The sequence below is a fragment of the Dermacentor silvarum genome, chromosome 8 (genome assembly GCF_013339745.2).
Source record: "Dermacentor silvarum isolate Dsil-2018 chromosome 8, BIME_Dsil_1.4, whole genome shotgun sequence".
Lineage (NCBI taxonomy): Eukaryota > Metazoa > Arthropoda > Arachnida > Ixodida > Ixodidae > Dermacentor > Dermacentor silvarum.
In genome coordinates this window covers 1,629,280-1,657,071 of record NC_051161.1, presented here as the reverse complement: position 1 = coordinate 1,657,071, position 27,792 = coordinate 1,629,280, and the positions used below count along the sequence as shown (strand labels likewise).

General features: G+C 47.7%; 1 protein-coding gene across 1 annotated transcript in view; it reads left to right on the top strand.

The window, feature by feature from the left end:
- The window catches only part of LOC119460513 (intermembrane lipid transfer protein VPS13A), a 1,139,096-nt gene that overhangs the window by 30,508 nt on the left and 1,080,796 nt on the right, over window positions 1-27,792 (top strand). The window contains exon 2 of the mRNA XM_037721434.2: window positions 6,911-7,040. Coding sequence (XP_037577362.2) covers window positions 6,944-7,040 — 97 coding nt within the window. The 5' untranslated portion in view covers window positions 6,911-6,943. The remainder of the gene's footprint in view (window positions 1-6,910; window positions 7,041-27,792) is intronic.

Here is a 27,792-nt window from a genome sequence, read left to right as displayed (position 1 = left end):
ATTGTGTAGGGCTGGTGGACCATTAGAGATACAGAATGGGTGCCAAGGGAAGGACGGCAGGAAATTAGGTGGGGGTCTGAAATTAAGATATTTGAAGGCGCAAGTTGGAATCGGCTAGCACAAGATAGAGGAGATCGCTGGGCGAGGCCTTCGTCCTCCTGCAGTGGTCATAGGCTGCTGCTGCTGCTCATGATAAAAGTGGGTGCCGTCACGCTGCCGTTGATCGTCTCTCGCAACTTCCCCTTCCGACAACCGAGCGTGACGCTGACAATTTCAACGAATATCTTGGGTTTCCCGACCTTGCCATTTTTCGCACCAACAGTGCAACGACAGCGGTCTGGCTTCTTTCTTTCTCTCTGCTTCCGAAGCGCCTGGCCAAAGTCGTTTCCTTGTGTACAGGGTGAACTTCATTACAAGCGGAATTATTTCGGCAAGGGCATCCATCTGCTTTTAGTAGTCCCCATGAGTTTGCAAATTTGTGACAGGATGTGCACTGAGCCATGCACGATAACACTACATCTGGACATATATGTTTTTACAGGACCTTGCGGTGTACAAAAGGATGTTTCTACTGGCCGAAGGTGCGCTTAAATAGGACTATGTATGTTGCCAGATGTGAGCTATCGCTACAAGCGTGTCACCCTAAACGCATCTCAAACAAGCGTGTCTCACCGTAACAGTATGTACAAATGACGAATAATGTGATGAAAGCAAGATGCTGTGCAAAGCACTATGCAGAATATACTATATTTTAATGCATGGGAATGGCATCCTGCTGCCAATAGGTAAGACGTGAGGGGTGGACCTGATGCTTTTTGGCTTTATTTCTGTGAACTGTGGTGGCAAGCTTGATGAGCCAATAATAAGCAAAGAACTTGGGTATTCGTTAGATAAATAGCACTGTATCTAGACGTCACATTTTTCATTCTGGAGAAAGTTTGCTAACAGAGGTAGGTAGTGCCAAAAATTTATATGTACGCAGGGGCAAATTCCTTTTAGTTTAGGAACTACAAATTTTATTAGATTTTCTTTGTACTTGTACTCGTAGGCGCTGACTATGAGGGGGGCTCCGCGGCTCGAGCCCCCTCCAAGGTTTTCCGGGGGGGGGGGGGGGGGGGAGCCCTTCCCCGGAGATGTTGAAGCCTCCCCCTCCACTACTAAAATATCATTCCCAGAGTCCTGTTACCCAAATCGTTTATGGTTTCTATTGAGTTGCCTCTACCTTTCTCTTCAAATGTTATTGTGGCTGAAAGGTAAATGCGTCATTGTTGACGCGGGCGTGCATGGCTTTTATTCATACTTTCGCTTTATTTGTGAAAATCTTGACAATAGGGAAAACAAACTCATTAGAAGCACCAATGGCGGGGCGGCTACCTCATCCGTATTTTTTCGCTTCAACATGGTATTTTAATTTCCAGTGTGAACACGATGCACAGACACGTTATATTTCAAAGTGTACACAGGACAACATTTATTATATTTTGAAAGAGAAAGAGGTAGCCAACTAACAATTATTTCTAATGATATGGATACCTATGCCTAGAGAATGAATATGTTGCTGTATGTTCAGCTCGCTACAAATTGCTTTCAGCTCTTTTTTGACACCGATAAAGACCTGCAGACTTCAGTGACCCTTTCGGCAGAGTCTTTTATTAGCAATGTGTGTAATGCACGTGAATGATATGTGTCTCAGCATTGCTTCTTTTACCTGTAGGTAATGCTAGCGACTCATGAAAAAAAAAACTTATTATAATTTACAACATTGATTGGGGATGGAAACATCGCAACGTGCATGCAGAGGTCATCAATATATATAATTAACTTAGTAAGCGAAGTGAGGCCAAGCCGGATTCACTCGAAATCAGAATCAATAGCAGTTACGCACAGCAGAGCTTTTACTATGACTCAGAAAAAAAAGAGGCTGCAGTTTCACCGGAAAGGCGAAGCAGTATTAGTGATAGCGAACCATAAGACAATTACTCGAAGGAAGATTCTTCCCATATAAATCCGTGTAAGAGCCGCACCCCCCAACTAGAATCCAAATATTTTTTTAAAATCGAACCGAGAAGCAATCGCGTTCAACACTGATTCCGATCGTGCTCTACTGCGAATTTTCCTGCGCAGCGTACTTTTGCGCGTCGCAACTATATAAAAAAAAAAGACGGTTACAGCTTAAGAATACAGGAGAGGCGTCCCGGGGCACCCTGATCACTCAAGCGCAGCAGCCGATTGGCACCGCGAGTAAAGAAATAGTCCCGCTGACGCGACTTGGCCCAGCTCGAAGCACGGGCTCCCATGTCCTCCGTCGGCGGGCTCACCGGCCGTCCTGCTCATGACGTCAGTCTAGAGAGCATGCCCATTGGTGGACGCTCATGTGCATAGCCTTTGAGGGGCAAATGCTGCTGCCTTCTAAAGTTGTACACGACTATAGATGGTGAGAGGAGGCGATCGCGGAGATTTACGGCAGATTTCATAGTCGTAGTTGGAAAAATTAGATAAAATGGCCCGGTCCCATGTAAGGCTCGTCTAAATTGCGGTAAAAAAGTGCGTCCCTCACACAAGTCTGTACGTTGGTTATATCGCCTATATAAATTGTAGTAACATTTACTTACTAATTAAAATAATAAACATTGTGCAATGCATGGACCATGTAATCCTGTAAATATCTCGCTGGATCAATGACCACGAGCAGTCGCTATCACAATGTTGGCATTATGAAGAACGCCGGCAGCGGGGGCGAATGGTTCGTACAGCCATGCGATTCACCGCGACTTCGAAAATTACCTTCATCATCAACATCTGCATATTTTTATGCCCACTACAGGACGGCCTCTGTCAACGATCTCCAATTACCCCTGTCTCTTAGGCTATGCGATCTGCAACACTTGGGGCGCGGAAAAACAGCCTAAGAAGGAAGAAACTGCGCATGAATTTAGCAGCCATTCCTGTTCGCCATTGATCATTGCACACCCCATTGATTAACAACAATTGGATACGGCACGCGGGCCGCGTAAGCATCAACCGCAGCTGCAGCACGGCTACACGAGAAGACGCGTGCTCTCTTCCCCATGCGCACATTTGATCACGTGACCTCCAACTAACCCGAATATTGAGCGAGTGGGAAGGTAATGTCCATCAAGCCGCCACCATTTTCGGCTCAGTGTTACCGGCTTTTTCTCGCATCAACAGTGTATGGGTCACTCACTCATATGACTTTTGGACTTTATACGGAATATTACGGCGACGACGACAGTGAAAGTTTGCCTGGAGTGTCGATACAATTGCTGTTGCAATAAAAGGAGAAATAGAAAACAGGCGTCGAGCTCACTTCTACCGCGGCTGCAGACGTTGCAATGTGCACCGGCTACAAACACAGCATGAGCACCAACAACAAAATCGAAAGTGGGCACCTCGCTTATCAGTACTTCGCCAGAACCCGCCTGACGCTGAAAAGGAAGCGTATTTTCCACCGTATAAGCACCAGCGGCAACATAACACTAGGCGAGTTGGGAGACAGCGCACGCGAAGGGACCCGTCATCTCGGATGGCCCAAGCTTGAACTCGGCGCAGATTAACTCCAAAATAAAGCGCGTGACTCGTGTATGTATGGCAGAGGCAGGAGAAGTAGAAGTTGAGGACCCGTGTGTTCTAGCCGCTAGGTGAAAGAAGACTCCACGCCGCTATCAAGAAGATCCTCAGCTCACGTGTTTCCATCAGTGAGTGACATGTACCGCCGGAGGTTCTATGAAGTACTTGACACAGTGCTGTCTTCGTTAAACAACAGGTATCCACCTGATATGTGGCAGCATAAGTCCCACATTGAGCAGCTTGCCATAGGGAAGGAAGATGAAGCATTTATAACATAGTTCTACGGTGACGACCTCAAACTAGGACGCCTGATTTTGCAGAGATATGCCGATTGACATTTTAAGCCAGCAAAGGTCGGCATCATTGCACACATTCAGGGACGTCGTGCACATGTTTACGGAGGGCAAGGGCGGGCACCTGTGAAACCTTTTGCCGGAAATGGCCAAGCTAAAACCGGTCTCGTCGAGCACATTCGAGAGGTCCTTTTCTTGCCTTCGGCGACTGAAAATGTACTTGCGGTCAACGACTGGACAAGCCCGTGTGAACCATCTGGCAATTTCGCACGCCCACAAAGAACTCTTCCCGCAAAATCAACTTGAATAAGGTTGTCGATGACTTCATTTCCAGATTAAGTGCCCAAACGAACACTTTTTCAAGGATGGTGAAATCATTGCATCAGACAACGAACTGTCTTTAATAGGAGTGAGAAAGGCACCAACTTACAAGTCAAAGCAAACCACCTGGCTTAGAAAACAACGCAAAAAGGTATACAAAGGAACGAAAATGGGGTACATAACAGCCCAAGCAGAGTGAGGCCATTTGGATAAGAAAGGACGCGTGGTTGCACTATTTGTAAAACTCCCTAGTTTATCTGTGCATTTTTCTTTTATAATTTTTTTCGTCATATGCTGCCTTTGCTGCTTAATAACACAATCCACGCTGTTCCTATATTTGCTATCGAGTCCTTTCGCGCTTTTGAGATATCGCTGTCTTATTTATTTATTTGTTAATATTTTTGTTTATTTGGGCACCTGATAATTTTTACTCTATAATCCTTTATTCTACGTCAGGAAAATAAACGAAACCAGTGGCCTAAGGCATGCTTTGACAAATAATGAAACTATGGCGTTATGGAATCACATTATACCTATGCTAATAATTCTAGTCGTAAGTTGTGTTCAGAAATTGTTATATATCGTTTAATATTTATACATGTTTAATGTTCTCAATAACTGACCTTTCGTCAGGAAAAGATTTATTGATTGTATCTTTTGTATTAAAACTTTTACAAGGCGTTACATTGCTTTTTTCATAGATGTGTACTTGTGCGATTTAATACGCACAAAACACACATATCTTCCTAACGTATTTAACTGAATCCACTTGTCATATGGCTCAACCAAGACACACCAGTCTCTTGGCGGTGCAAGGGGACTCTGGCTGTAAAACTGAATTGTCTGCTATTCTGACGTCATGAAAAAACTCGTATAAGCTCGTCACTTCAGAGAACAATCTTTCGAGGTCACATGAAGTTTGCAGTGTAACTGTTAATAATGAAATATATATATATATATATATATATATATATATGCATACATGGGCGGGGTTCGGATAGCTGGTCAGGCCCCAGCGCCCCCCCCGGAAAAATTAAACCTTTCAGCCTATGCTTGGACTTCAAGATATCGTTTAACTGCAGTTCTATTATTTCTAGTTAAAAGGAACCTGGTAGTGCATCCACATCACAGCTAAATGGATTTTTAAACCTTTGTAGTTTCTCCATCCTGGCATCAAGATTAGAGAATCGCTTGCAAAATTGTGTGTGCAGGTTGCCGCGGATTCTTGTCGGAAATAGCGAAGTAAATGATGTATTAGTCTCCATTCTAATCCTTGAGCAAATGCGGAAATGCTCCTTTTTTTGGTTTTGCACCTGCTTCTAAAAAAACATGCGGTTTATTTGGAAGCCTTTTTATGTCTATGAACAGGTCATGAATGAGGTCCTTCCAGTCTTACATTGAGCTTATTCATGCGGCCCATTAAGTTGTTCCAGAATGCTGATTTGCCGATTTCTAACTGAACAGTAGTGGCTCGGGTGATCCTTCTGTGCCAGAACTCTGTTTCATCCTTAAGGTTACATAAACAAGACAAAGCTTTTCCCAACCATCAAGCTGCAATGTGATGTGCCATGTCTACAAACTCGGATTTAGTTGCCTTTAGAAATTTACGGAACTGGCGGTGATTGAGCTCATTTGACCTCGTAACATCAGTTGCTGGGGCATCAGGTATCATAACACAGAACATGCCCACGTATTTCCCCTAGAAGGCCTGCTCATGAATCATGCAGTAAAAAAAAAGAACATCGGCTTGAGAATCCACCAACTTCAGCAGCTTTTATTATTTACCATACGAGTCCTTTTTTTATTGCCATACAGGTTTCTCCCCCTCAGCTGTGACATATTTTAGTTTAACTTCTTTCAAGCTATGCGCTTACACAGTATTTTCTAATTCTCTAAAGAAAGAAGTCCTCCCCTGTTACCGTACTATGCATCCTGTCGACTGAAGAAGCTTTACACTATCTACAGCTATTTGCATGGTGTAGTTTCACGGGTGAAAAGCTCGCGATTGCTCTCTGGGAACAGCTCACCTGGACAAAATCGAGAAAGCTTCGGGCACCTCGTCTTCTGATGTGGTGGCTGGGACCAGCCAATCTTGAGCGCCACACGCTCCTCATGTGATGGTCGCATGAGTCTCCCGATTCGTTCGCGCTGCTTTGGACAAGGTGGTGTCGTGGCGTGATCTTGGAACTGCTGGCCTGTAGCATGAAAGCATCTCGCCATACACTATGTTGTGATTGCAGTTCTGTGCTGACAGTTCTTAGCAGTATAATGTAGTTTCTAAAGGCCAAAATGTGCAAAAAGAATGAACTGTCATGTTAGGCATGGGTGGTGAAGAAGCGACCACTTATGGCAAGTCCTGTATTTATTTCTGATTGTGTTGACTGATGCCCTGCCACCATCGTTGCGTGTGCATTACAGACTACCACACTTTGTATTCGTTTGTCAGCTGAATGTGTTGATGAACATTTGAGGAGTAAATTGGCACCTTGGTAGACCGTCTGCTATTGTGTGCACAACAGAAAAAAAATGCTATATACTTCTTTTCATTCAGGATAAAATGAGTTTCATTAAAATAAATGCAACATTGTCCATGTTACATAAGACGTTTAAAAGTTTCTAGACAACTTGTAGTGGATGCAGTTCTTTGGTGTTTCATAAATGTGCACTGTATTGGTAACCTATCTCCCCTTTTTCTTTTTGTTATCCAGACATGACAAGCCTGTGAGAAAGGTCAATTCACCATGTTTGAAGGTGTTGTTGCGCATCTTCTAAACAAGTATCTCGGGAAATACATCAAAGATCTCGACAGTGAGAACCTCAATGTAGGGATTTTTAATGGTGAGTGGCCTCACAAAAGTTGATTGCTGTTGTTGAGATGTATCTTTACTCGGCATTGTTCACGTGTGTGTCGTGTATTTCATGCTGGCCAGCTTGAGAGTATATTGCATTCACTTGACAAGGTACGAGGCTGCAATACAAGTATACTTGGAGTGCTTAAAGTCATTGCAGCTTTATGACTGAAACACCTCATGCTTTTTGTTTTTTTGCCAATGAAATGTTTTGCTAGGGTTACTGGATTTAGGCGGTGCCCTTACTGAATAATTCATTTTCATTAATGTGCCTCGTGGAAAACTAGCTTTGTCCTCTGATGATAGTTTGTTCAGCCTACCTGACTATCAAGTAGAATATCAGCATCTGTGAAACTCTTACCACGTGGGATCTGCGATATTCATTTCCGACGTGCTATCATACAAATGCACATCAAAGTTCACTGATGATAAATGCGAGTCAGTTGTGTGGTATACAGTCCAGGGCTTGGCAAAGATACCTTGCAAATGTATCACAGGGGTGGGACTCCTGCGCCAATTGAGCCATTATGATACAAATGCAGATTTCTGTGCCAAACACAGAAAATTGACCGAAATGGCGCCATGCTGCGCCAGAACGTCTTGCTCTGGCAGTGGCCGCCAACAGCGAGCAGATTCAATCTCCAAAAAAGAGTGCAGCCGTCCACGTTCCTGGCGCACAGTTTCTCGTGATTTTTGCGCTTATAACACTGGGCGTTTCGGCGCTTCGGGCAAGTGGCCGGCGCACACGCGGCCACTCCCGGCTGCTGTCACTGCCGTCAGAACGGCCTGGGCAGCTGTATTCAGAGTGTACTAGAATACGGTTGAGTCGGCCTCAGCTCCTAGAAATTAGATAGCTAACTAGATATTAGAGAGGCGCGCGCTGCAGCGGGTTCAGCGGGCGGGCGTCTCTGTCCCCACAGCCAGTAAACTGTAAAAATATTCCGGTCTGTTTTTATGCCCCTATGGGCAATGACTGAACCATTTTGATATATTGCGAAGGGCTAATGGCGGGTTTATATAGAACGTCATGGCGACAACAACGGCAGAAATACGCCTGCAGTGTCAATATAATTGCTATTTATTTATTTCACAATACTGCCGGCTTCCATTTGGAAGCCCAGGCAGGAGTGGTACAAACATCGTGATTTCAAACTCTTTTTCCTCAAGGGAACAAGCAAAAAAAGAAAAGATAAAAAAGAAAAAAAAAGACAGCCCAATAGGCAAGGCAAACATATTCTAATACACAGTACAAAGCAATACGATGACGCCATCACATTTGCTGCCAATAGGAAAGGCGTAATAAAAGAGACATCAGAATATCCAACACTAGCAAAAAAGAAACGATGAGCGCATGACATTACAAGTACGTCTGCACTGCAGATAAGAAGGAATCGGGAGTGGTTGAATTGACCACACTTTGTGGAAGGGCGTTCCATTCGCGAATTGTTTTGGGTAGGAAAGAAGAACTGTATGCGTTTGTTCTAGCATGCGGCACTAAGATTGTTTGATTGTGCTTACCTCTGGTCAGGCGCGATGTATTAAATTGCATGTAGTTGTCAAACCTAATTTTAGTGTGGTTGTTAACTATGTTATACATTGTTTGTAGACGGTGCATTTTGCGACGAGTTTCTAGTGTCTGGAGCCCAGATCGTAATCTTAAATCGGTGACTGAAATGCGCCAATCATAAGCATTGTATATAAATCGAAAAGCTTTTTTTTGAACGCTTTCGATAATGTCTATGCCAGTCTTTGTGTGAGGGTCCCAGACAATATCTGCATACTCGAGTATTGGCCTAATAACTGTCTTATATGCGGTTAATTTGGTGGCACTGGTGCAGTTTTTTAAACGGTGCTTTAATAACCATAACTTTTTCGTTGCTGCCGAGGAAACATACCGAACATGAGCGTTATAGCTCATCTTAGAGTCAATTGTAATTCCAAGATATGTGAATTCCTCTACTTGTTTAATATCCATATGATTTATTTGGTAGGTGCACATTAGCGGATTTTTTTTATGTGTAATAACCATGTGCGCGCATTTCGAAATGTTTAGAGTCATATGCCACTGGATACACCAGTCGTGTATTGATATTAAATAGTCGGTTAAGCGTGATTGGTCATCCACAGATTGGATGCTCGAGTAAACATTACAGTCGTCCGCAAGAAAGCGGCACCGTACGGCAAATTTGCAAGCCAGGTCATTTAGGTAAATAAGAAAAAGAAGTGGCCCTAATACCGAGCCCTGTGGAACCCCCGAAAGTACAGAGGCAAGCGATGAATTCGAAGGACCTATGCTGACAAATTGTTTTCGATGCGTCAAGTACGAATCAAGCCAACTCAAAGTTTGTTCGCTGCGTATGATGCTTTTTAGCTGCATCATCATTTTTTTGTGTGGGACCCTATCGAACGCTTTCTCGAAATCTAAAAAAATAATGTCTACCTGCCCACCTCGGTCCATGATTGCCAGTATTTCGTTAGTCATATGAAATAACTGCGTAGTGGTCGAAAAGCCACGCCTGAATCCGTGCTGACTCTCACTAAAGAAGTCGTTATTTTCTAAAAAGGAACTTAAGTGCTTAGAAATAAAATGTTCCATTACCTTAGAAGAGGTGCAGAGTAGAGAGATAGGTCTGTAATTTTCTACATTAAGCTTGTCTCCCTTTTTGTGGACTGGGACTACTTTGGCAACTTTCCAGTTGTTAGGTAGATCCCCTTCGTTTAAGCTTGTGTTAAATATTATGAACAGGTATTTCACGGACCATTCAGCGAATCGATTAAGAAAAGCATTAGGTATGTCGTCGGGACCTGCAGATTTTTTTGGGTCTAAGTTTAGAAGTGAGGAAAATATGCCTTCCTCAGATATGACAAGATCTGGAAGCTCGAGACCAACGCAGTGAGCATCATCTTCCTGGGTGGGTTCACGTAAAAATACCGATGAAAAAAACGTGTTAAAAGCTTCCGCAATGCGCTGAGTGTCTGTAACTTCAACATCATTCAATTTTATCTTGTCTACAAGGCTGTTCCGCTTCGATATATGCATCCAAAACTTCCTTGGGTTGTTTTTCAGAAAACTGTGCATTCTGACATTAAAGAAATTGTATTTACTTGATTTTAACTCGGTTCTGAGATTTGCTCTGAGTGACGCCAGGACAGAATGGCTTGACCGATGGCATGATAATCGTTTTAATTCACGCTTTAAGTGCAAGATTTTACGAGTAATGCACGGGCTTTTTCGGTTGATCTTTTTTCGCTTTTTAGGAACGTATTTTTTGATGCATTCGTGCAAGGCGCTCTTAAAGTGCAGCCACAGCTCATTGACGCCTAGGAAACCTTGTCTTTGTTTTTGACAGAAAATGTCAAAATCTTGTTCTAAGTAGTCGAGAATGCTTTCGTCTTCGGCGTTATTGAAGTCTAAGAATTCTTTCATAGGTTCATGCGATCTTGCTATCGTAAAGTTTCATTTGAAGAGAATTATCTTGTGATCGGATATTCCTGGTAAAACATCCACAGAAGGGCCCGTTTCATGGATGGCTTAGAAACAAAAGCAAGGTCAAGTGTGGTGCTGGAACTGGGAGTGACACGTGTTGGTATCTGCACAAGCTGTGTGAGATTAAAGCAGTACGCAATTTCAAGCAACATTTCAGACTGCGCACAAGGCGGTAGTGAGCAAAGTTGTTCCCAGTTTATTGTAGGTAGATTAAAGTCGCCACACATGATAAGCTTGTTGTAGCGTTTGGTGTTTATTTGAAGAAATTCATGCAGTGACTGAAGCATCGAAACGTCAGCGCTGGGAGGCCTATAGACCACACCGACTAGTAGGCTGCATTCACACAAATGAACAAGAATCCAGACCATTTCGACACTCGTCTCGTGAGGAATAATAGTGAAGTCAATTCCCTTTTTTAAGATAATTGTTACGCCACCCCCTCTTGAGCCACGATTCCTCCTGACCATTATGTGAGAGCTTGGTACTATGTCTGCATCCGAGATGTTTTCGCTTAGCCATGTTTCAGTTAGGAGTGTTACATCCGGACGAAAGCCCAAGAGTAAACTTTCTAGTTCTACAGTTTTATTCATTACACTCCTAGCATTAGCACATAGCATAGTGAGCTCTCGTGGAGGCAGGACCATACCCGATGATTTCTTGTTCTGTTTTCGCTTTGATATGTTGCTCGTTGTGTTTACGGCGCCTGGTCACTTGCCATTCAAGGGGACTGCCTTGTTGAGTGTGTCATCCCACCTGAGTAGCTTGCCGTTAATTTTTACCTTATCATAAGTTAACACCACTTTGTCGTGATTGTTCCTGTTTTGCTTTGTGTATTCCCACAACTTTTTTCTCAATGACTGGACACGAGGCGAAAAATCCTCAGAAATACTGAAAGGGGTCCCTTTCAGACTGCCGCAGTTACTGAGAATCTTTATCTTGTCCCTCCCATCAACTAATTTAAATATGACTGGGCGGCACTTGTTTTCGCATGGCCTCCCAAGCCTATGTATACGCTCTATATTAACATTTGGAACTTTTAGTACATCCTCAAGGATCTTCTTAGAAACTTCCTGTTCTAGAGCCTGGTGTTGTTCACCCTTCTTTTCTTGTAGCCCATAAAGAATTAAATTGTTCCGTCTGCTTCTGTTTTCTAACTCGTCCACTTTAAGACTCAGATGATCAATGGTTGTTTGTAGTTTATCAACTTTACACGTGTATTCGGCGACAGTGACTGCGATATCATCCACTTTCTTATCAATAGAATTCAATTTATCTTCGAGCCGCTGGCTTGAAGAGCTCATGGTTACATAACATAACATAACATAACATAAATACACATTTGTCAACACTGCGATCAGCGGCCGTGGGCACGGCAAAATTAACAGACATGGGTTGTTACTACGGTAGCTGTGAGTCTGGTGATAGTCGCTCACCTGGATGAAAAATAAGAACGGATTGTTCAGACGCATTGTCCTGGTGCTTTCGCCATGCCCACTGAACGGTTGCCGCCTCCTGGCTGCTTTTATGTAGCCCAGCAGAGGTGATGTTGCCGATAGGGGGGCTTCCTGACCTTCGAACCACGTCGTCGTTGTGCGCAGGCCCGAAGTGTCGATAGCCAGAGATTGTACCGAGATGTTGCGATGGTGCCCATGCTGCAATGTCGTCCCTTGAAGAGCAGCAAGTTGATAGTAAGCCACGGACAATTCTTGACCGGCACTCATCAGAAGCACGGCCTGAATGAAAAATAAGAACGGATTGTTCAGATGCATTGTCCTGGTGCTTTCGCCATGCCCACTGAACGGTTGCCGCCTCTTGGCTGCTTTTATGTAGCCCAGCAGAGGTGATGTTGCCGATGGGGTGCTTCCTGACCTTCGAACCACGTCGTCGTTGTGCGCAGGCCTGAAGTGTCGATAGCCAGAGATTGTACCGAGATGTTGCGATGGTGCCCATGCTCCAATGTCGTCCCTTGAAGAGCAGCAAGTTGATAGTAAGCCACGGACAATTCTTGACTGGCACTCATCAGAAGCACGGCCTGGATGAAAAATAAGAACGGATTGTTCAGATGCATTGTCCTGGTGCTTTCGCCATGCCCACTGAACGGTTGCCGCCTCCTGGCTGCTTTTATGTAGCCCAGCAGAGGTGATGTTGCCGATAGGGGGGCTTCCTGACCTTCGAACCACGTCGTCGTTGTGCGCAGGCCCGAAGTGTCGATAGCCAGAGATTGTACCGAGATGTTGCGATGGTGCCCATGCTCCAATGTCGTCCCTTGAAGAGCAGCAAGTTGATAGTAAGCCACGGACAATTCTTGACTGGCACTCATCAGAAGCACGGCCTGGATGAAAAATAAGAACGGATTGTTCAGATGCATTGTCCTGGTGCTTTCGCCATGCCCACTAAAGACAGATTGGAATTGTTTACGTTGTTCCAGCCCCGGGGTTGATTGTGGCTCTCTGCGTCTGCGGTGACTTATGGTGACCCAGAAATTATGTTAGCAGTTTGAATGGACCGCATAATTTGAGAACATCTTCCACTATCATTATGAGAGTAGGCGCGGGAGTGTAGAGTTCACTTGTAGTTCCACCAATGTTTTCGGCTTCACAGGAAAACATGCGCCGTGCCACTGCTCGACCCATTCTTCCTTATAATGGTATGCTATAGCTACTAAGCGTGATTCTACTACACGCTTTGTGTTGGTTTATTCTTTTTTTCATTGTGGTTTGGAAGTGCGCTGCCATATTCGATTATTCCAGCAAAATTCACATTGGCCTGCTCCAAGCTGCTCCAAAATGAAATTTACTCTGCTCAAAGCTGCTCGAAAATGCAATTTTGTCTGCTCCCAACTGCTCCAAAACACAATTTTACTTTCTCCAAATGTTTCTCCAAAATAACTTTGGACAGTCCCACCCCTGGTATCATGATACAGATATAAGATACTGAGGTGAGAAGTATTTGAGATACATGAGAATTAATTGTATTTGCTATGATACTTGATAAATGTATCTTAAGATACTTTGATAGATGAGTTAATTTCTCATTATAGCTCCACTGTAGAGGCTGCTGCAAGTTTGCAGATGTATACTTGCAAATTTCTTATCTCCAACCAGCAGACATCCTTCCTTTCAAATTGAATCTACTAACATGTACAAATTTTTTCGGTATTCTAGCAAAGTGCAGGGGTGGGAGTCTTGTGCCAATTGCGTAATTTTCATAATCACGTAAATTGCTATGCCAAATTGCCCTGAAAGTGGAAAAATGACAGAAATTGCTCTACATTGTGCCAGAACAGCCTCCTACTCAAATCTGGGCCAGAACAGCTTTGGCAGATTTGTCTCCAGCAGGCCTCGGTGAAAGATCGCTGATGATTATGTGGTTGGTTTGGGAGGTTGCATAAAAGTAGCTTTCGTATTCTCTAGTACTCTATACTAAAATTAAAGGTAGTGACATTCTGTTATCTCTCGCCCGAGTCTGGCTGGACTGACAGATGTGCTATGTGCTATAATACCTCGTGCAATAAGTTCTCCGTCAGATATCATTAATACATGCGCACTTGCTTCCTTGACTGGTATTCTGCTTCAAGAAATCCACAAAAAGGATAACTGTCCCCAGAAATTAAAAGCCCAACTATTCAATCTTAATCGTCATCTTTATCTTATAGAGTTTATTTGCAAATTCTGTCATCTTTGTTGAAGAGCACTAAGCACTCCTGCTAAAAAAGTAACAAAATAAAACAACTGCAATATAACAATCGCAAAAATTGGCAACATAATAAAGTATTTTTAGACTTACATCCACAGAAACAGTCTAACTGAGAATATTGATGGTGCTCAAAGACTTTGTAAGCATTGAATAAAGCCGATGTATTTAATGTATTTATTTTTTAAAAAATAGTCCTGCAATCAATTCTTCTTATGCACCCCATTACCCTCAATCTTGTTGCCTTTTCTCACCAACACCAGATAAAGTTTGACAAGATATACACTCAAACCTCAAAATAAGGAACCTCGATTTAACGAAATTCACAATATACAAACTATGTTTAGTTCCCCATATTAGTTCCATCAAAAACCACGTATCTTTACCTCGAAATTTAATGAAGTAATTTTGTGACATTTTCGATTTAACGTAGGTTTCAACCATTTCACACATGCGCTTTGAGCCTGTATGGCTGGCAAATCTAGCAAAGTACTATAAAAACGTTCTCCGAGAAAAAAAGTTATTTGCAAGCGGTGTTGCGCATGAAAAGTTCGAGCAGCAAGATTTCCGTCGAAGTGCGTATGCTGGGACGCAGTGTGCAGGAAGCAGCGCTGCACCATTTGTCGCTTAACAACTTATGGAGGCGGCCGCTGGGCATGTGGCAGCACAGAGAAACACAAGAGTCGACAATTCCTTCAGCACAAAAGGAGTGTGCGGAAGGGGTGAGTGCGCAGTAACGTGATCAAGCATGCGGTGGCATGTGCCCATCTTCCCACTGCCCCTAGCGTCTCCTCTTTACCCTTGCTGCTGTCCATATGCGGGCAACGTGCCGTATCTTGGAGCTAACCTTCAGCAACTGCAGAGACCGAGCTGAAATGATGTGACTTCAGGGTGGAGGACGAGGGACGGACTCATGGAGAAGAGGGAGAGGAAACGAAAAGCTTTATACCAGTGGTTCGATTCGATTTACCAGTGGTTCGAATATTCGATTTGATACGAAATTCCAACATTTTTGAATATCTATTTTCCGAATCAAATTTGAATATTGAAAATATAATATTCTACCTTTTCCAATATTCGCACACCCCTATTTTGCTGGCGTTGGTTACGCGGACCCCCATAAATAGTTTTTCGGACCCCCTGGGGTCCGTGGATCCCCATTTGAGAACCACTGCTTTATACAATATGAACAAAGAAGCAGCAAAACATCCTTAATACGTACACACTAAGCGATGTACTAATTAACCGACAATATCAATTCAGCGGCTATAGACTTACTGTCCAAAAAACATGTTAATTCTCACTCAAGCATACACATGCAGACAAGTTTGATATGCGAGCAGGCAGCAAAACATCTGTGATTTTCACTTGTTGCTGTGGCGGACTTGCAGCGACAACGGCATCGTCAAACTCGGCAAGGCCGCGGGCCTGTTTCTCCATCGGGCCCCACTTCTCTGCGAATGCCCTCATGACGGTGAACGCACTTGTTGCGTTGGGTACGGAAGGGCCATTATCTACTGATTACAACATGGAAGTGCTAGAAGCTATGAGAGCAGGAAACATGTTATGGCTACCATGTTTTGACGTAACTATCGATGGCAGCTGCAGTCTGGGAAAGGTCCGTGCACCACCATTTTGCTATATGTGGTCTGTGTGCACAAGATTTGGCTGAATCCGCGGCTGTGCGTGCCGAACAATGGAGTAAATACTACGCATTAACCGTTTGGCATGGCATATGTAAGTGACTACGGCTTAAGCAGTCAGCCAATACATTAAATATAATGGCTATAGGACGGGGCATTCATCGCAACTACATATAAACCGGAATTACTTATTGTGGGGATTGAGGAATGCGCCGGCGCCATCGCGGGCTTCACCTGTTCTGCCGTCCCCTGCCTATCTCCACCCACTCCCAACCGGTCTCAGCGGTGGCGCTTTGCGGTGGGGGTGGGGCGCTGACGTCAATACGCGGCGGCGTTCGGCTGCTTGTTGCTGAGCGTGGGTCTCTTATCTCCGGGACCAGCGCAGGGTACATACATGCTTTCCTCACTTCCGCTGACACCTTTGTGACTAGGACTTGAGCTTGTGCATGGTGCCTTTGCCCATGCGGGGAGCACGTACTTTGTGCTGATCCTTTCCTGACGAAGCCGAAGAGCGGTGCCTAGTGCTCGCGCGAGGTCGTACCACGCCGAGCCGCACTTGCCGAAGGCCCAAGCCGAAGGAGATTGCCCGATCTCTGGCGAGTTGGCCCATTGGTTATCGCCAGAGCAAGTAGCATAGCCGCCGGGACTGTTCCTAGCGGCGTGTCCCAGCTTGAGCCTGTGCTCTCACAGCGACATGCTATAGGCGCCTGTAGGGACGCCTTTGGCTCCCTGCCACCCGGGTGTTTGTGCAGTACTGGTGCCGTGGGATTCAATTAACGGTTTCCGTAACTCAGAGCAATACTGTGTTCTTGCGTGCATCGCTCGGTAGTCCCTTGTGACCTGAGCTCGTGCGCAGCGGTGCTGTAGGCGACGGCTGACGCGGCCCTGTGGCTTGATAAGCTCGAACCCGTGCTGGTCGGTCTCCTGTGAGACACTAAGACCCCACATTATTAAGTGGGTAGTAGGTACGTAGTATTAATGAGGTTTTACTGTAGCAGAAAATAGTGTGCCGTGCATATGGTGGTAAGAGCGCACCAGACCTACTGGGTGACTGGTGGTGACTCTAGCAATGGGCTGGTTCTGCATTAAATGCCCTTGCCGACCCATCGTCGGGATGAACGAGGCAGGTTGTGACGTCACCCGCATCACATTCTTTCTCGTCATGGGAGAAGTTGTTACAAACGACAACAGGCTGACACATTCATCGCAAACATTCACTTTATTACCGCACTCTATGACTCTTCCACCACGCTGTCCACAACCTGCCCAGGGGCCGTACTCTGAAACATTTCACTTTGGCTATAGTTCGCCTAGGCGACAATTTGGCCTTCAGGCGCACGCTGATTGACTGGTTGAGCAAAACCGGAAAATAAATCGCGCCCTCTAGTAGTTCCGGCCTACGTCATTTTGACGCCATGGTGACATACGGTGCTCCCGACAGATATTGAATAAACGAACACGCCTATGTCGTACTGCGGCTGATACATTCGAAAAAACACACCCAAGTCGCTCTGCACTCGCATGGTGCGCTCTCTCGTGTGTTGCGAAGGGGAAGAGTGTGCGTGTTGGTAGTGCATGCTAATGTCACGGGTAAGCAGCCGGTTGATTTATTGAACGTTTCAGAATATGGCCCCAGCTGCGCACGCCACACTGCACACACCTCGTGCCACCCATGTCTTCCTTTCGCCGTCGTATTCGCGCCACCTGGTCCTCTCTCTGGGAACTGCAGTCAATCATGCGCGCGGCCTCCGAGAACCTCATCTTGCCTCACCTCACTTGGAGCTCTCGGTCTGCTTACACCACCACTGGCGACAGAAGACTGCAACCATACGCTCTTAAGATTTTCATACTTGTTGCCGCTCGCAAAAGGGAAGAGCTCTGGAAACTTAGTGAATTTGTCGATAACCACCAGCAAGTATTTGTGACCACGAGGTGTAGATGGCAAGGGCCCGATAATATCGACTCTTTCCCTACCATGGGGAAAATAGGTGCTTTTTGTATGTTACAGCAGATATTTTTTTCTGAAGGAACTACTGCACTCAATATTTAATCTAACACATAAACAGAAAGCAAAACGAATGCACTTTTCACGCATAAAAGCTTTATTAATATGATGTATGTCATAAAAAAGATATAAATTGTTAAAATCAAGATTGTGCAATAAAATTAATCAAAGTTTGCAAAGACACGTCTGTATCTACTAAGAAAAAAATGTTACGGAAATTATGAGATATACAAAATGTATTGCCGTCTATTATGCACTAGTATCCCCGAAAAAATCTAAATCTAAATTGAACAGGTATTCTGCTACAAAAATTTAACTGCAAGTACTACAGTTGGGCGTGCCGGGCTGCGGCCGCTGATGTTCCGAGCTGGTTTGACGAAAATTCCGACGAAAAGTCAGCGTCCTCTGACTCGCTGCTGTTCGGCGTATCGATAACATCAGCTGCAGAGGCAGCAGAATCGCGATATTTGCAATCTCCCGAAACGCGCGCGCTGTTTCAGGAGCCAGACATTTTTGCGTTCTGCTTTGACGATCGCGAAACTTCGGAGCGCCTTTAAAAATCACAGCTTGGAGGGAAAAAAGCAAAGTGCTTAGAAAACTAAAATATAGTTTTCCTCCTTCACGTCCGATAGCGCAGTATGTCCGTGAGCGGTGCAGAAGGTCTCGAAAGCGGCGTGTCAAACCATCGATAGAGGGCTAACCATGCCCGATGGGCGCGGTACGGAATGAGTTAAGCTCTTCCACTCTGGCCCACCGAATGTTCACGAGGCCCTTGGGCTTCTGGTATCGAGCTTTTATGCGCTGACAGACATCACAGTACTGCACATACTTTGACATGTCAGCCCGCTTTCCCAGCCAGACGAACCGTGCTGAGATGCGTCTCATGGATTTTAAAAATCTGGCATGGTCTGCAGTGCCTGTGTGCCTTCTTCCATGCCAGGTGTTTCAGGGGATCAGGTAGCCATGGTACCTTCTTGTTGCCTCTATGCTGAACCAGCAGTTTGCTCGGCTCCACTTCTGTTGTCTCTGCCAGATCATGAAGGCGGTGGTGATCAGGGTCCGAGCTTGGGAGCCTAGTCCCTTGGATTACACTCTTCAGTTTTGAGAGATGGCCGTCAGGAGCCTGTTCTTGGATAAGCCCTTCTGTGTCACCTAAGAGTGTGGCATCCTTTTGCAAGGCTACTGCTACTTGCTCAAATGTAATTTTCGCTTCAGGTTCTGGAGCAGCAACGAGGAACAGTGTCTCATGCAGACTGTCACTTGGGGGGGTCTTCCCACTGGAGAGGGGCTCTGCTCTAGGCATCTGCTGGCATATTTGCCAGTCCCCGTCTGTGCTTGATTTGGCAATTGAAGCCCTGCAGTCGTAGGACCAAACGCTTGACCCTGGACGAAGCTTGGTCGGTGCTAAACATCCACGACAGGGCTGAGCGGTCACAGTGAATCTCAAACTCTATAAATTCAAGATAGGCCGAACCGACAAAACACTTCCTGTAGCCTTTCCAGCACCGCTCGCGCTGTCACTTTACGAAGCGGAAACAGTTCCACCCATTTAGAAAAATGATCAACGACTACCATCAGGTGTGTGAACCCCTGCTTACTCCTGGGGAAAGGCCCCATAAGATCGCAGGTGGCCACTTGCCACGGACGCTCACTGTCGATTGGTTTCATCAGCCCGGGCGGCTTGCCACCCCTTGATTTCACCATTTGACAGACATGGCAGGAACAGCAATAGCGAAAAATGTCACGCTTTATGCCAGGCCAGGTCACAGTTTGGCTTAGTTTCGCAAAAACTTTAGAGCCACTCAAATGACCGGCCAAGGGTTCGTCATGAGAACATCGCAACAGTGCGCTTCTCAGACTTTTGGGGATAACCACCTTAAACGGGTCCACAGCGTCATCATCGGTGGCTATGTATTTCAGCAGGAGCCCATCATGATCCAGCAAATATAAATCCGCAGGGGACTCAGCGACACACGCTGTTTCCGGCCCCCCTGCGCCCGCCGCAATACCAGCAGCGTCTCGGCGCTCCGTCTCCCTGAGACCGTCGCTCACTCCGCGACAAAACGGATCAATTTGCTGGTCCTTCAGTAGCTCTTGCCTGCTGAAAGCGATTCCAATTCTCCCAAAGGGGAGGTTGGTCTCGTCCCCACTCAGGACTGCAGCCATCGGCGTCATGGGTTCGCTTTCGTGAAGCTCCCCCGCTCGCACGCTTTCCGGCGCGCTGCTTGCCTGGAGCGCGGAGAAACAGGTTTGCCCGCTTGCGGACTCGCCTCTCTCTCCGCTCGTTTCGCCCCCGACGCTAGCTGGCGCTAAGGCACCGGCAGCGGCTGTAGCACCTGGAGAAAAGTTCTGGGTGGACAATGGGGCACGAGATAGCGCGTCAGCTACCACGTTAGTGCTCCCCTTTCGATACTGCACACAAAAGTCATAATGCTGTATCAGGAGAGCCCAGCGCGCCAGCCGGCCCGCAGGCTCCCGGAGCCGCATCAGCCAGCTTAGCGCACTGTGGTCTGTTTGCACTACGAATTTCGTACCATCAAGGTAGACATCGAATTTACGTAGTGCAAACACGATAGCGAGGCACTCCTTCTCCGTCACGGAATAATTCCTCTCAGCCGGTATCAAGGAGCGGCTGGCAAAGGCCAGCGGCTGCAACACGCCATCGTATTCCTGTAGGAGGACTGCTCCTAAACCCAGATCGCTCGCGTCGGTCTGGACAACGAACGGTCTGGTCAGGTCGGGGAGTCTGAGCTGCGCTGTCTCCGCAATGGCGCTAGACAGTTGGCGAAAAGCCTGCTGCTGCTCAGGTCCCCATTGCCACTCGGCCGACTTACCCAAGAGCTTGCTCAAGGGCGCCTGCACTCGGGCACAGGACGGGATGAAGGACCGGTAAAAGTTGGCCATTCCCAAAAAGCGGCGAAGGCCACGTACGTCCTTGGGCGCGGGGAAATCGAGGATTGCCCGAAGTTTCTCCCGATCCGGCTCAATGGAGCCTTCGCCCAGCGTAAACCCCAGTAACTGAACTCGGGTTTGCGCTAGTTGGGCTTTCGCAGGATTCAAAGTCATCCCGGCGGCCCGCACCCTCTCGAGCACATCGGCAACATGGGCCAAGTGTTCTTCGAAGGTTCGTGAGTAAATCACGATGTCGTCGAGGTAGCACATGCAGTATGACCACTTTGCTTCCCCGAGGACGCGGTCCATCAGTCTCTGAAAGGTCGCAGGACCGTTGCATAGACCAAAGGGCATACGAGTAAACTCAAACAACCCTCTGTGGGACGTGAACGCAGTCTTGGACCGGTCACGTGCATCCATCCGGACCTGTAGGTACCCTTTTGAGGCATCCAACGTAGTGAAGTACCTCGCACTGCCCAGGGTTCCTACAATGGAGCTAATCGTAGGAAGCGGATAGGCATCCTTACGAGTCACTCCGTTCAGACGGCGGTAGTCTACGCACAGGCGATGACTGCCATCTTTCTTAGGCACCAACACAATTGGAGACGCCCAGGCGCTGTACGAGCAGCGGATAATGTCGGCCGATAGCATCTCCTCCAGCAAACCATCAATCACCTGCCTCTTGGCAAGACTGACGGGCCTGGGGTTACACTTCAAAGGAAGCGCGCCACCAGTTTCGATCGCGTGGCTCGCCAAATCGGTACAGCCCGGTTGATCGGTGAAAAGGTCTGCGTTGTCGCGGAACAGTGCCGACAAACGAGCCTTTGTGCATCATCCAAATGAGCCGCACAGGCGGACAGAGGATGCGGTGCCTCTTCGTGTCGTGTCACTCTATCCCACTGGGGATTGTGAGTCGACAAGCGCATAGCGCAGGGGCTTGCCCCCGAATTCTGCGCGCGACACGGTTCGTGCCGTGCCTCTCGATCCCAAAGGGGACCATGAGCGGGCGAGCGCGAAGCTCGGGGGCTTGCCCCCGAACTCGGCGCGCGACACGATTCCGACGCCCCATCTGCACAGGCAAGATCGGACACCGGCGAGCTGATGAACGGCTTTAGCGACGTGCACTGACCGTCGCGATAGCTGCCATTCGCAATGTCCACAACGATCCCAGTTTTAAGGAGAAAGTCCCGGCTGAGAATCACAGGAACACTGAGCCCTGGGAGATGAACGAAATGCTTGCGTCTCATTCGCTCTTCCCACCTGACAGTCAGCCTTGCGGCGCCAGCCGAATGGGCCACGCCTTTCGCAAGATTGAATGTCGTTCGGCAGTCCCGCAAGCGCACTGCGTGCTTTTACAAGTGGGACAAAACCTGTTCGCCGAACAACGAAGCACTTGCGCTCGTGTCCAGCAGCGCCGAAAATTCGCGGCCAACAATGGTCACTGGAATAAACGGCGCGTGCACACCAGCAACACAACCTGCTCGGTACGCCGAGGGAACAAGCAAAAGTTCGGTCACTCGTGCCTTCACGAGCGACCTGCTATCCCGTTTCCCGGCCTCACAGGCGACCGGGGCGCGGTGCAATCCCTTGCAATGTGCCCTCGTTGTTGGCAGCGAAAACAGCATACTCCGCCGCGGTATCTTTCCCGAGGCGGAGCAGCCTCAGCTCCCTGCCGTGGTCAGCTCGCCGCTTGGCCAATGGGCCGATAAAGAGCGTTTCCCTCCGCGATGCGCTGGGTTGAAAAGCGTCCCTGCGCATGCGTTTCGGTTGGTGGTGCAGCACAGGCTGCCCGTCTCCCGTGCGTGTAGGGGTCGAGAGCGCACGCGCTCAGCTCCCATACACACCCGCTTGCAGCCGCAAAGGCAGCTTGGCCGGGTTGTTGCCGTTGGGAAAGGGCTCAGGCCCTCTCCAGGCGCAGCTCGGCTCAAGGGCCTCGCTGGCGGGCGGCGGTGGGCAATAGGCGCGCGCGGCGATAATGTCACCTTGAATGTGCTTTGCCTCGGCGGCTGATTCCTCCAGATTTCGGAAGCAGCCGCCGCGTAGGTACGCTGAAAAGGTCGGATGTGCCTGCCTGATCACCCGTTCGACGCGTTCCTCGTTCAAGGCATTGGGCTCGGCGACTAAGAAAAGGTCTTCCATCACCCGTACGTACTCCTGAAGCGACTCATCAGGAGCCTGTGTACGTAGCCCAAGCTCTCGCCGCATCCTACTCTCGTAGTCAGCGGGTAGGAATTCACGCAGGAATGCCGCGCGGAACTCTTCGAGGGTTGTGGCACGGTGTCCGTAAAGACTGTACCACCTAGCCGCCAAGTCAGTGAGTGCAACAGGGACGACGCATCCGAGTACATCCTGATTGTTCAAACCCAGAGCGCTCTCTGGTAGCGTGCGAGGGAGTAACAGTAGTCCCTGGCACTAAGCAGGTCACCGTATCCGCTGTAGGTCGGGACTGCCAACCGTACAGCGGGGTGAGCGCATTTCGTAACAGCCGACAACGTTTTAACTGCCCCAGAGAGCGCCTGGATCATTTCGGCGGCGTTATGCAACAGCGTCTGTGCGCCTGTACCAAAGGGAGCCGTTGGCGCGTTGGCGGCGCGATCGAGCAAGGATGAACTGATGTCCAGCTCGATCAGTGGCGCGGTTTCCACAGGGATACCGGCCGGCGCGCCGCCGTCCCCAGAGCAAAAAGGGCTCCTAGCGGGGTGCGCCTGCTGTCGTTCACAGCTGCCACTTGAGGCAGCTATACGTGAATTGCTTAGGCCGCTTGCAGCCAGTGTTGACAAAACAGGCGTGAGCTCGATCGGTATGCCACTGGGCGCGCCACCGAGTGTACTCCAAAGGGAGACAGATGAGCGAAATTTGTGGTCGCCGTGATTGAATCCCCACAGGGCGCCGCGGCATTCCACTGGTTTTGGCTGTTCAATTGAGAAGCAGCCAGCGTCAATAAAACAGGTGTGTGCTCGATCGGTGTGCCACTGGGCGCCACCGAGTGTACTCCGAAGGGAGACGTATGAGCAGAATTCGTGGTCGCCGTGATTAAATCCCCACAGGGGGCCGCGGCATACCACTGGTTTTGTCTGTTCAATTGAGAAGCAGCCAGCGTCGATAAAACAGGTGTGTGCTCGATTGGTGTGCCACTGTGCGCCACCGAGTGCACTCCAAAGGGAGACGTATGAGCGGAATTCGTGGTCGCCGTGATTGAATCCCCACAGGGGGCCGCAGCATACCACTGATTTTGGCTGTTCAATTGAGAAGCAGCCAACGGGCAAAAGTCGGAGAGGGCTAAGGCCCCGTTTCCGCGCTGCGCTCCGTTTAATCCCAAAGGAGTCAATGATCGGGAACGCTGCGACATCGCACTGCTTGGCATTCCAAAGGGAGCCGTGGCAGACGAATGTGCGCGTGTGCACTGTTCGGAGAGGGCTCTGGCCCCGTTTTCAAACAACGCTACTGCTCCAAAGGGAGCTGGTATGTAGCGCCTCGCATTGCCGTCCTCACAGGGGGTCGTTACAAGCGAGGGTGTAGGGGGGCGTGGCGTCTGCTAGCACTAACAAAGGACAAAGGTCACTACGCCTAGCAGACATAACGCGGCGAGTCCAATTCGCTAAGGCGTATTGACTCGGCTAAGCACAGACAAAGGCTTAATGAGCCTTTGAATCCGCGTTGGGCGCCAGTGTGGGTTCTTGGTGTCTCCCCGGAGACCAACCACCGTGGGTTCGAGCTTAGCGAGCCACAGGGCCGCGTCAGCCGTCGCCTCCAGCACTGCTCGCGCTCGCGAGCTCAGAGGCCGCAAGGGGCTACCGAGCGACGCACGCAAAAACACAGTAAAGCCCTGAGTTGACGGAAACCGTTTACTGAAACCGTCGGCACCAGCACTGCACAAACGCCCTCACGGAGGGGAGCCAAAGGGGTCCCGCACCAGGGCGAAAATACAATAACCGGCGCCTATAGCACGTCGCGGCGAGAGCACAGGCTCAAGCTGGGACACGCCGCTAGGAAAAGTCCCGGCGACTGTGCTACTTGCTCTGGCGATAACCAATGGGTCAACTCGCGAGAGCACGGGCAATATCTTTCGGCTTAGGCTTTCGGCAAGTGCGGCTCAGCGGGGTACGACCTCGCGCGAGCGCTAATGGCACCGCTCGTCGGCTTAGCATCGGGAAAAGGATCAGCACAAAGTACGCGCTCCTCGCACGGGCAAAGGCACCGTGCGCGAGCCCCAGTCCTAGTCACAAAGGTGTCGGCGGACGAGAGGAATGCATGAACGTACCGTGCGCTGGTCCCGGAGAGAAGTCCGAGGCACGCTCCGTCGCTCGCAGCCGAAACGCGGCTGCCTCCTGATGTCAGCGCCCCGCCCTCAGCGCAACCGCCGCGTGCGCAGCGCCACCACGGGAACCGGTTACGCGGAGGACGGGGAAAACCGGGGGACGGCAGAACAGGTGTTAGCCTGCGCAATGACGCCGGCGCAACCCTCAATCCCCACACTTTACATAGTTGGAATATTTATCGACTTCAGAAGCCTTTGATCGGATTAATCATACCACACTTTTAAAAAAGCTACAGCATTACGGATTCCGTGGAGCATTTTTCACACTTATGCAAAGCTACTTGAGTGATCGCCAGCAGCAGATACAACTTAATTACTATAAATCAAGCTTTCGATCCCTAAACAGCGGAGTACCGCAGGGACGCATCCTAAGGCCTCTACGTTTTAATGTATATATTAATGACGTAGTAAGAATAGATGAAAATACCCAATTTATAGTTTATGCTGATGGTACTAGTTTTTTTTTTTTAGTTTATTGGAAATTCAAACCAGAGCAAATAACATACTCGCGAAACTGCATACCTGGAGTTGGAACAACCCGTTAACTATAAATACGTCAAAAACAAAAGTGGTTTTATTTAGAGCTAAAAACAAGAAAGTCAACTTTGATTTAGCGCTTTTTCTTGGTAGATAAAAAATTGAAGTGGTTCCTGCTGTGAAATGTCTTGGTGTACTCTTTAATGTCCTGGGATTTGCAGTCTGATTCTGTTTGTTCGTCTTTCTCGCACGGTTGGTATATTATCGCGCACACGTTTTCCTTTGCCTGAGAAAGTAAAACTGTTGTTGCATAATTCACTTTTCCTTTCAAAACTGTGCTATCGCTACCTTGTCTGGGGAACCACCACAATTTCCAACATTCTGAGGCTTTCTAGATTACAGAAAAGGGCTGTCTGTTTGATTGTCAATGCTCCGTATAACGCGCACGCAAGGCCCATCTGTAAAAACCTCAACGTAATACTTGTTGTCGACTTGTACGATTCTTAACTAATGACACGCTACAAACAAGGCATTAAAACAAACAATCTGAGCTTGAAAGAACTTGCTAATTTTGCTGAAAGAGTGCATGTTTATGACACACGTGGAATCACTTTTTGGTTTATGCCACGGACCCGTACTAATTGTGGCCGACAAATGATCGCATATACATTGCCTACTTTTTTAAACAACCAGCATTGTTTTCTGTAATGCTGCTGCTGCTAAGTTTTGAAATTTGTACTTAAAAGTTTGTCCAAGTTTTGATAAATTTTGATGTCGTGTAGAAAAGTAAAGTATTTGCTTTTTAATGTTAATTTCAACACTGTTAATTTTTTTTTTCAGATGTATAGTTTTGGCATTGTAAGGTTGTCGCATAGGAACATTTCCTGTTGCCCCTGTCAAAGTGCAATTATCGGGTACAGACCCCGTCAAGCTTTTTTTGGCTTTTAGTCTGTGCCCCCAGCATTTTGTACATGCTATAATGTACCATAATGCCGAAATAGAATGAATGGATGAATGAATGAATGAATGAATGAATGAATGGAAGCAGTACCTGCTGATGAGGAAAATGAAGGTGTGCTTGTTTTCATTCTAAAACTTGTTTTTACAGCGAAGCTGTTTATGCGGACTCTGTGCCACTGCTGTCGGACTTAGCTAAAAAGGGGCCATTTGACCTAGCGGGAGAGGAAAAGAAGAGCTCAACAGGGGGAAAGGGGTTGGAGTGACCCCTTTCCTCCTGTGAGAATGCTGTTAGAGGGTGCAGATGAAAAGGAGTATGGGGGGGGGTTGATGTAAGTTGCGCCGTCCAATACTTGCGTTGGAGGGGGAGAGCGTGAGGCGTGGAGTTCGCGTTAGCGTTGGTTGTGTAGCAGTACCAACGAGGCAACGCGCAGAGCTGATGCCGACGCCGTCCGCGTTTCCCCGTGTTCATGCTGAATGCAGGGAAACGCTGCTACAGTTGTATATACGGAGCTTCGGATTAGTGGTTCCGCACATTCCATCCCAGCTACAACTATGGGAAGATCACGACTAGTGCGTACTCCTGAGGAAGAAGCTGCGTACCGCGAGCGTCAGCGAGAGTAGGTAAAACACTCGGAAAACCTCACGCGAAAAAAACAAAAAAAAGCACACTTGGAGATTCGCAAAAAAGCACTCCTAAAGCATGGTCACCACGCAAAGCACGCAACGAAAATGAGGGGAAGGAATGGTGGAAACAAAAGATTTACAACATAGACTGCTTGCGAAGTTTGACTTGCATGGTGTAACACTCGGTGTAACTAACACAGCTTCCCTGTTCGACCATCTTCATGGGTGGAAGGGGCGGTGATCTTTTCTTTTACTTTGTGTTTCTCTTATTCAAATAAGAATTTTCTTGAGCTGCCTCCTGCAACCCGATTCTTGGCCTATCCTTCTTAGTAGGTACGAGCCATAAGAGAGGTCCATCATCAAAGCAATGCCTACCGGCTGCCCCTAGTTCACACAGGCTCTCCTGTGCTTCCGAATCTTGCCGCCAAGCTGTCTGGCTGATACTGCACATTGCGTGGTGTATTATTTCAGAAAATAAAGTTGCTGTTGCAGATAGTAGTTGTTCGTTGTTCAGCTCTCTCGAGTCGGCGAGATGCCCTTGCACAGGCCCCTCTTGAGAACTATGAGTACGCACATTCATTCAACGTGTCGCGTGGGTTTGGTTGATGGTGGCATAATCATGGCCACTGACATCAGGTAGAT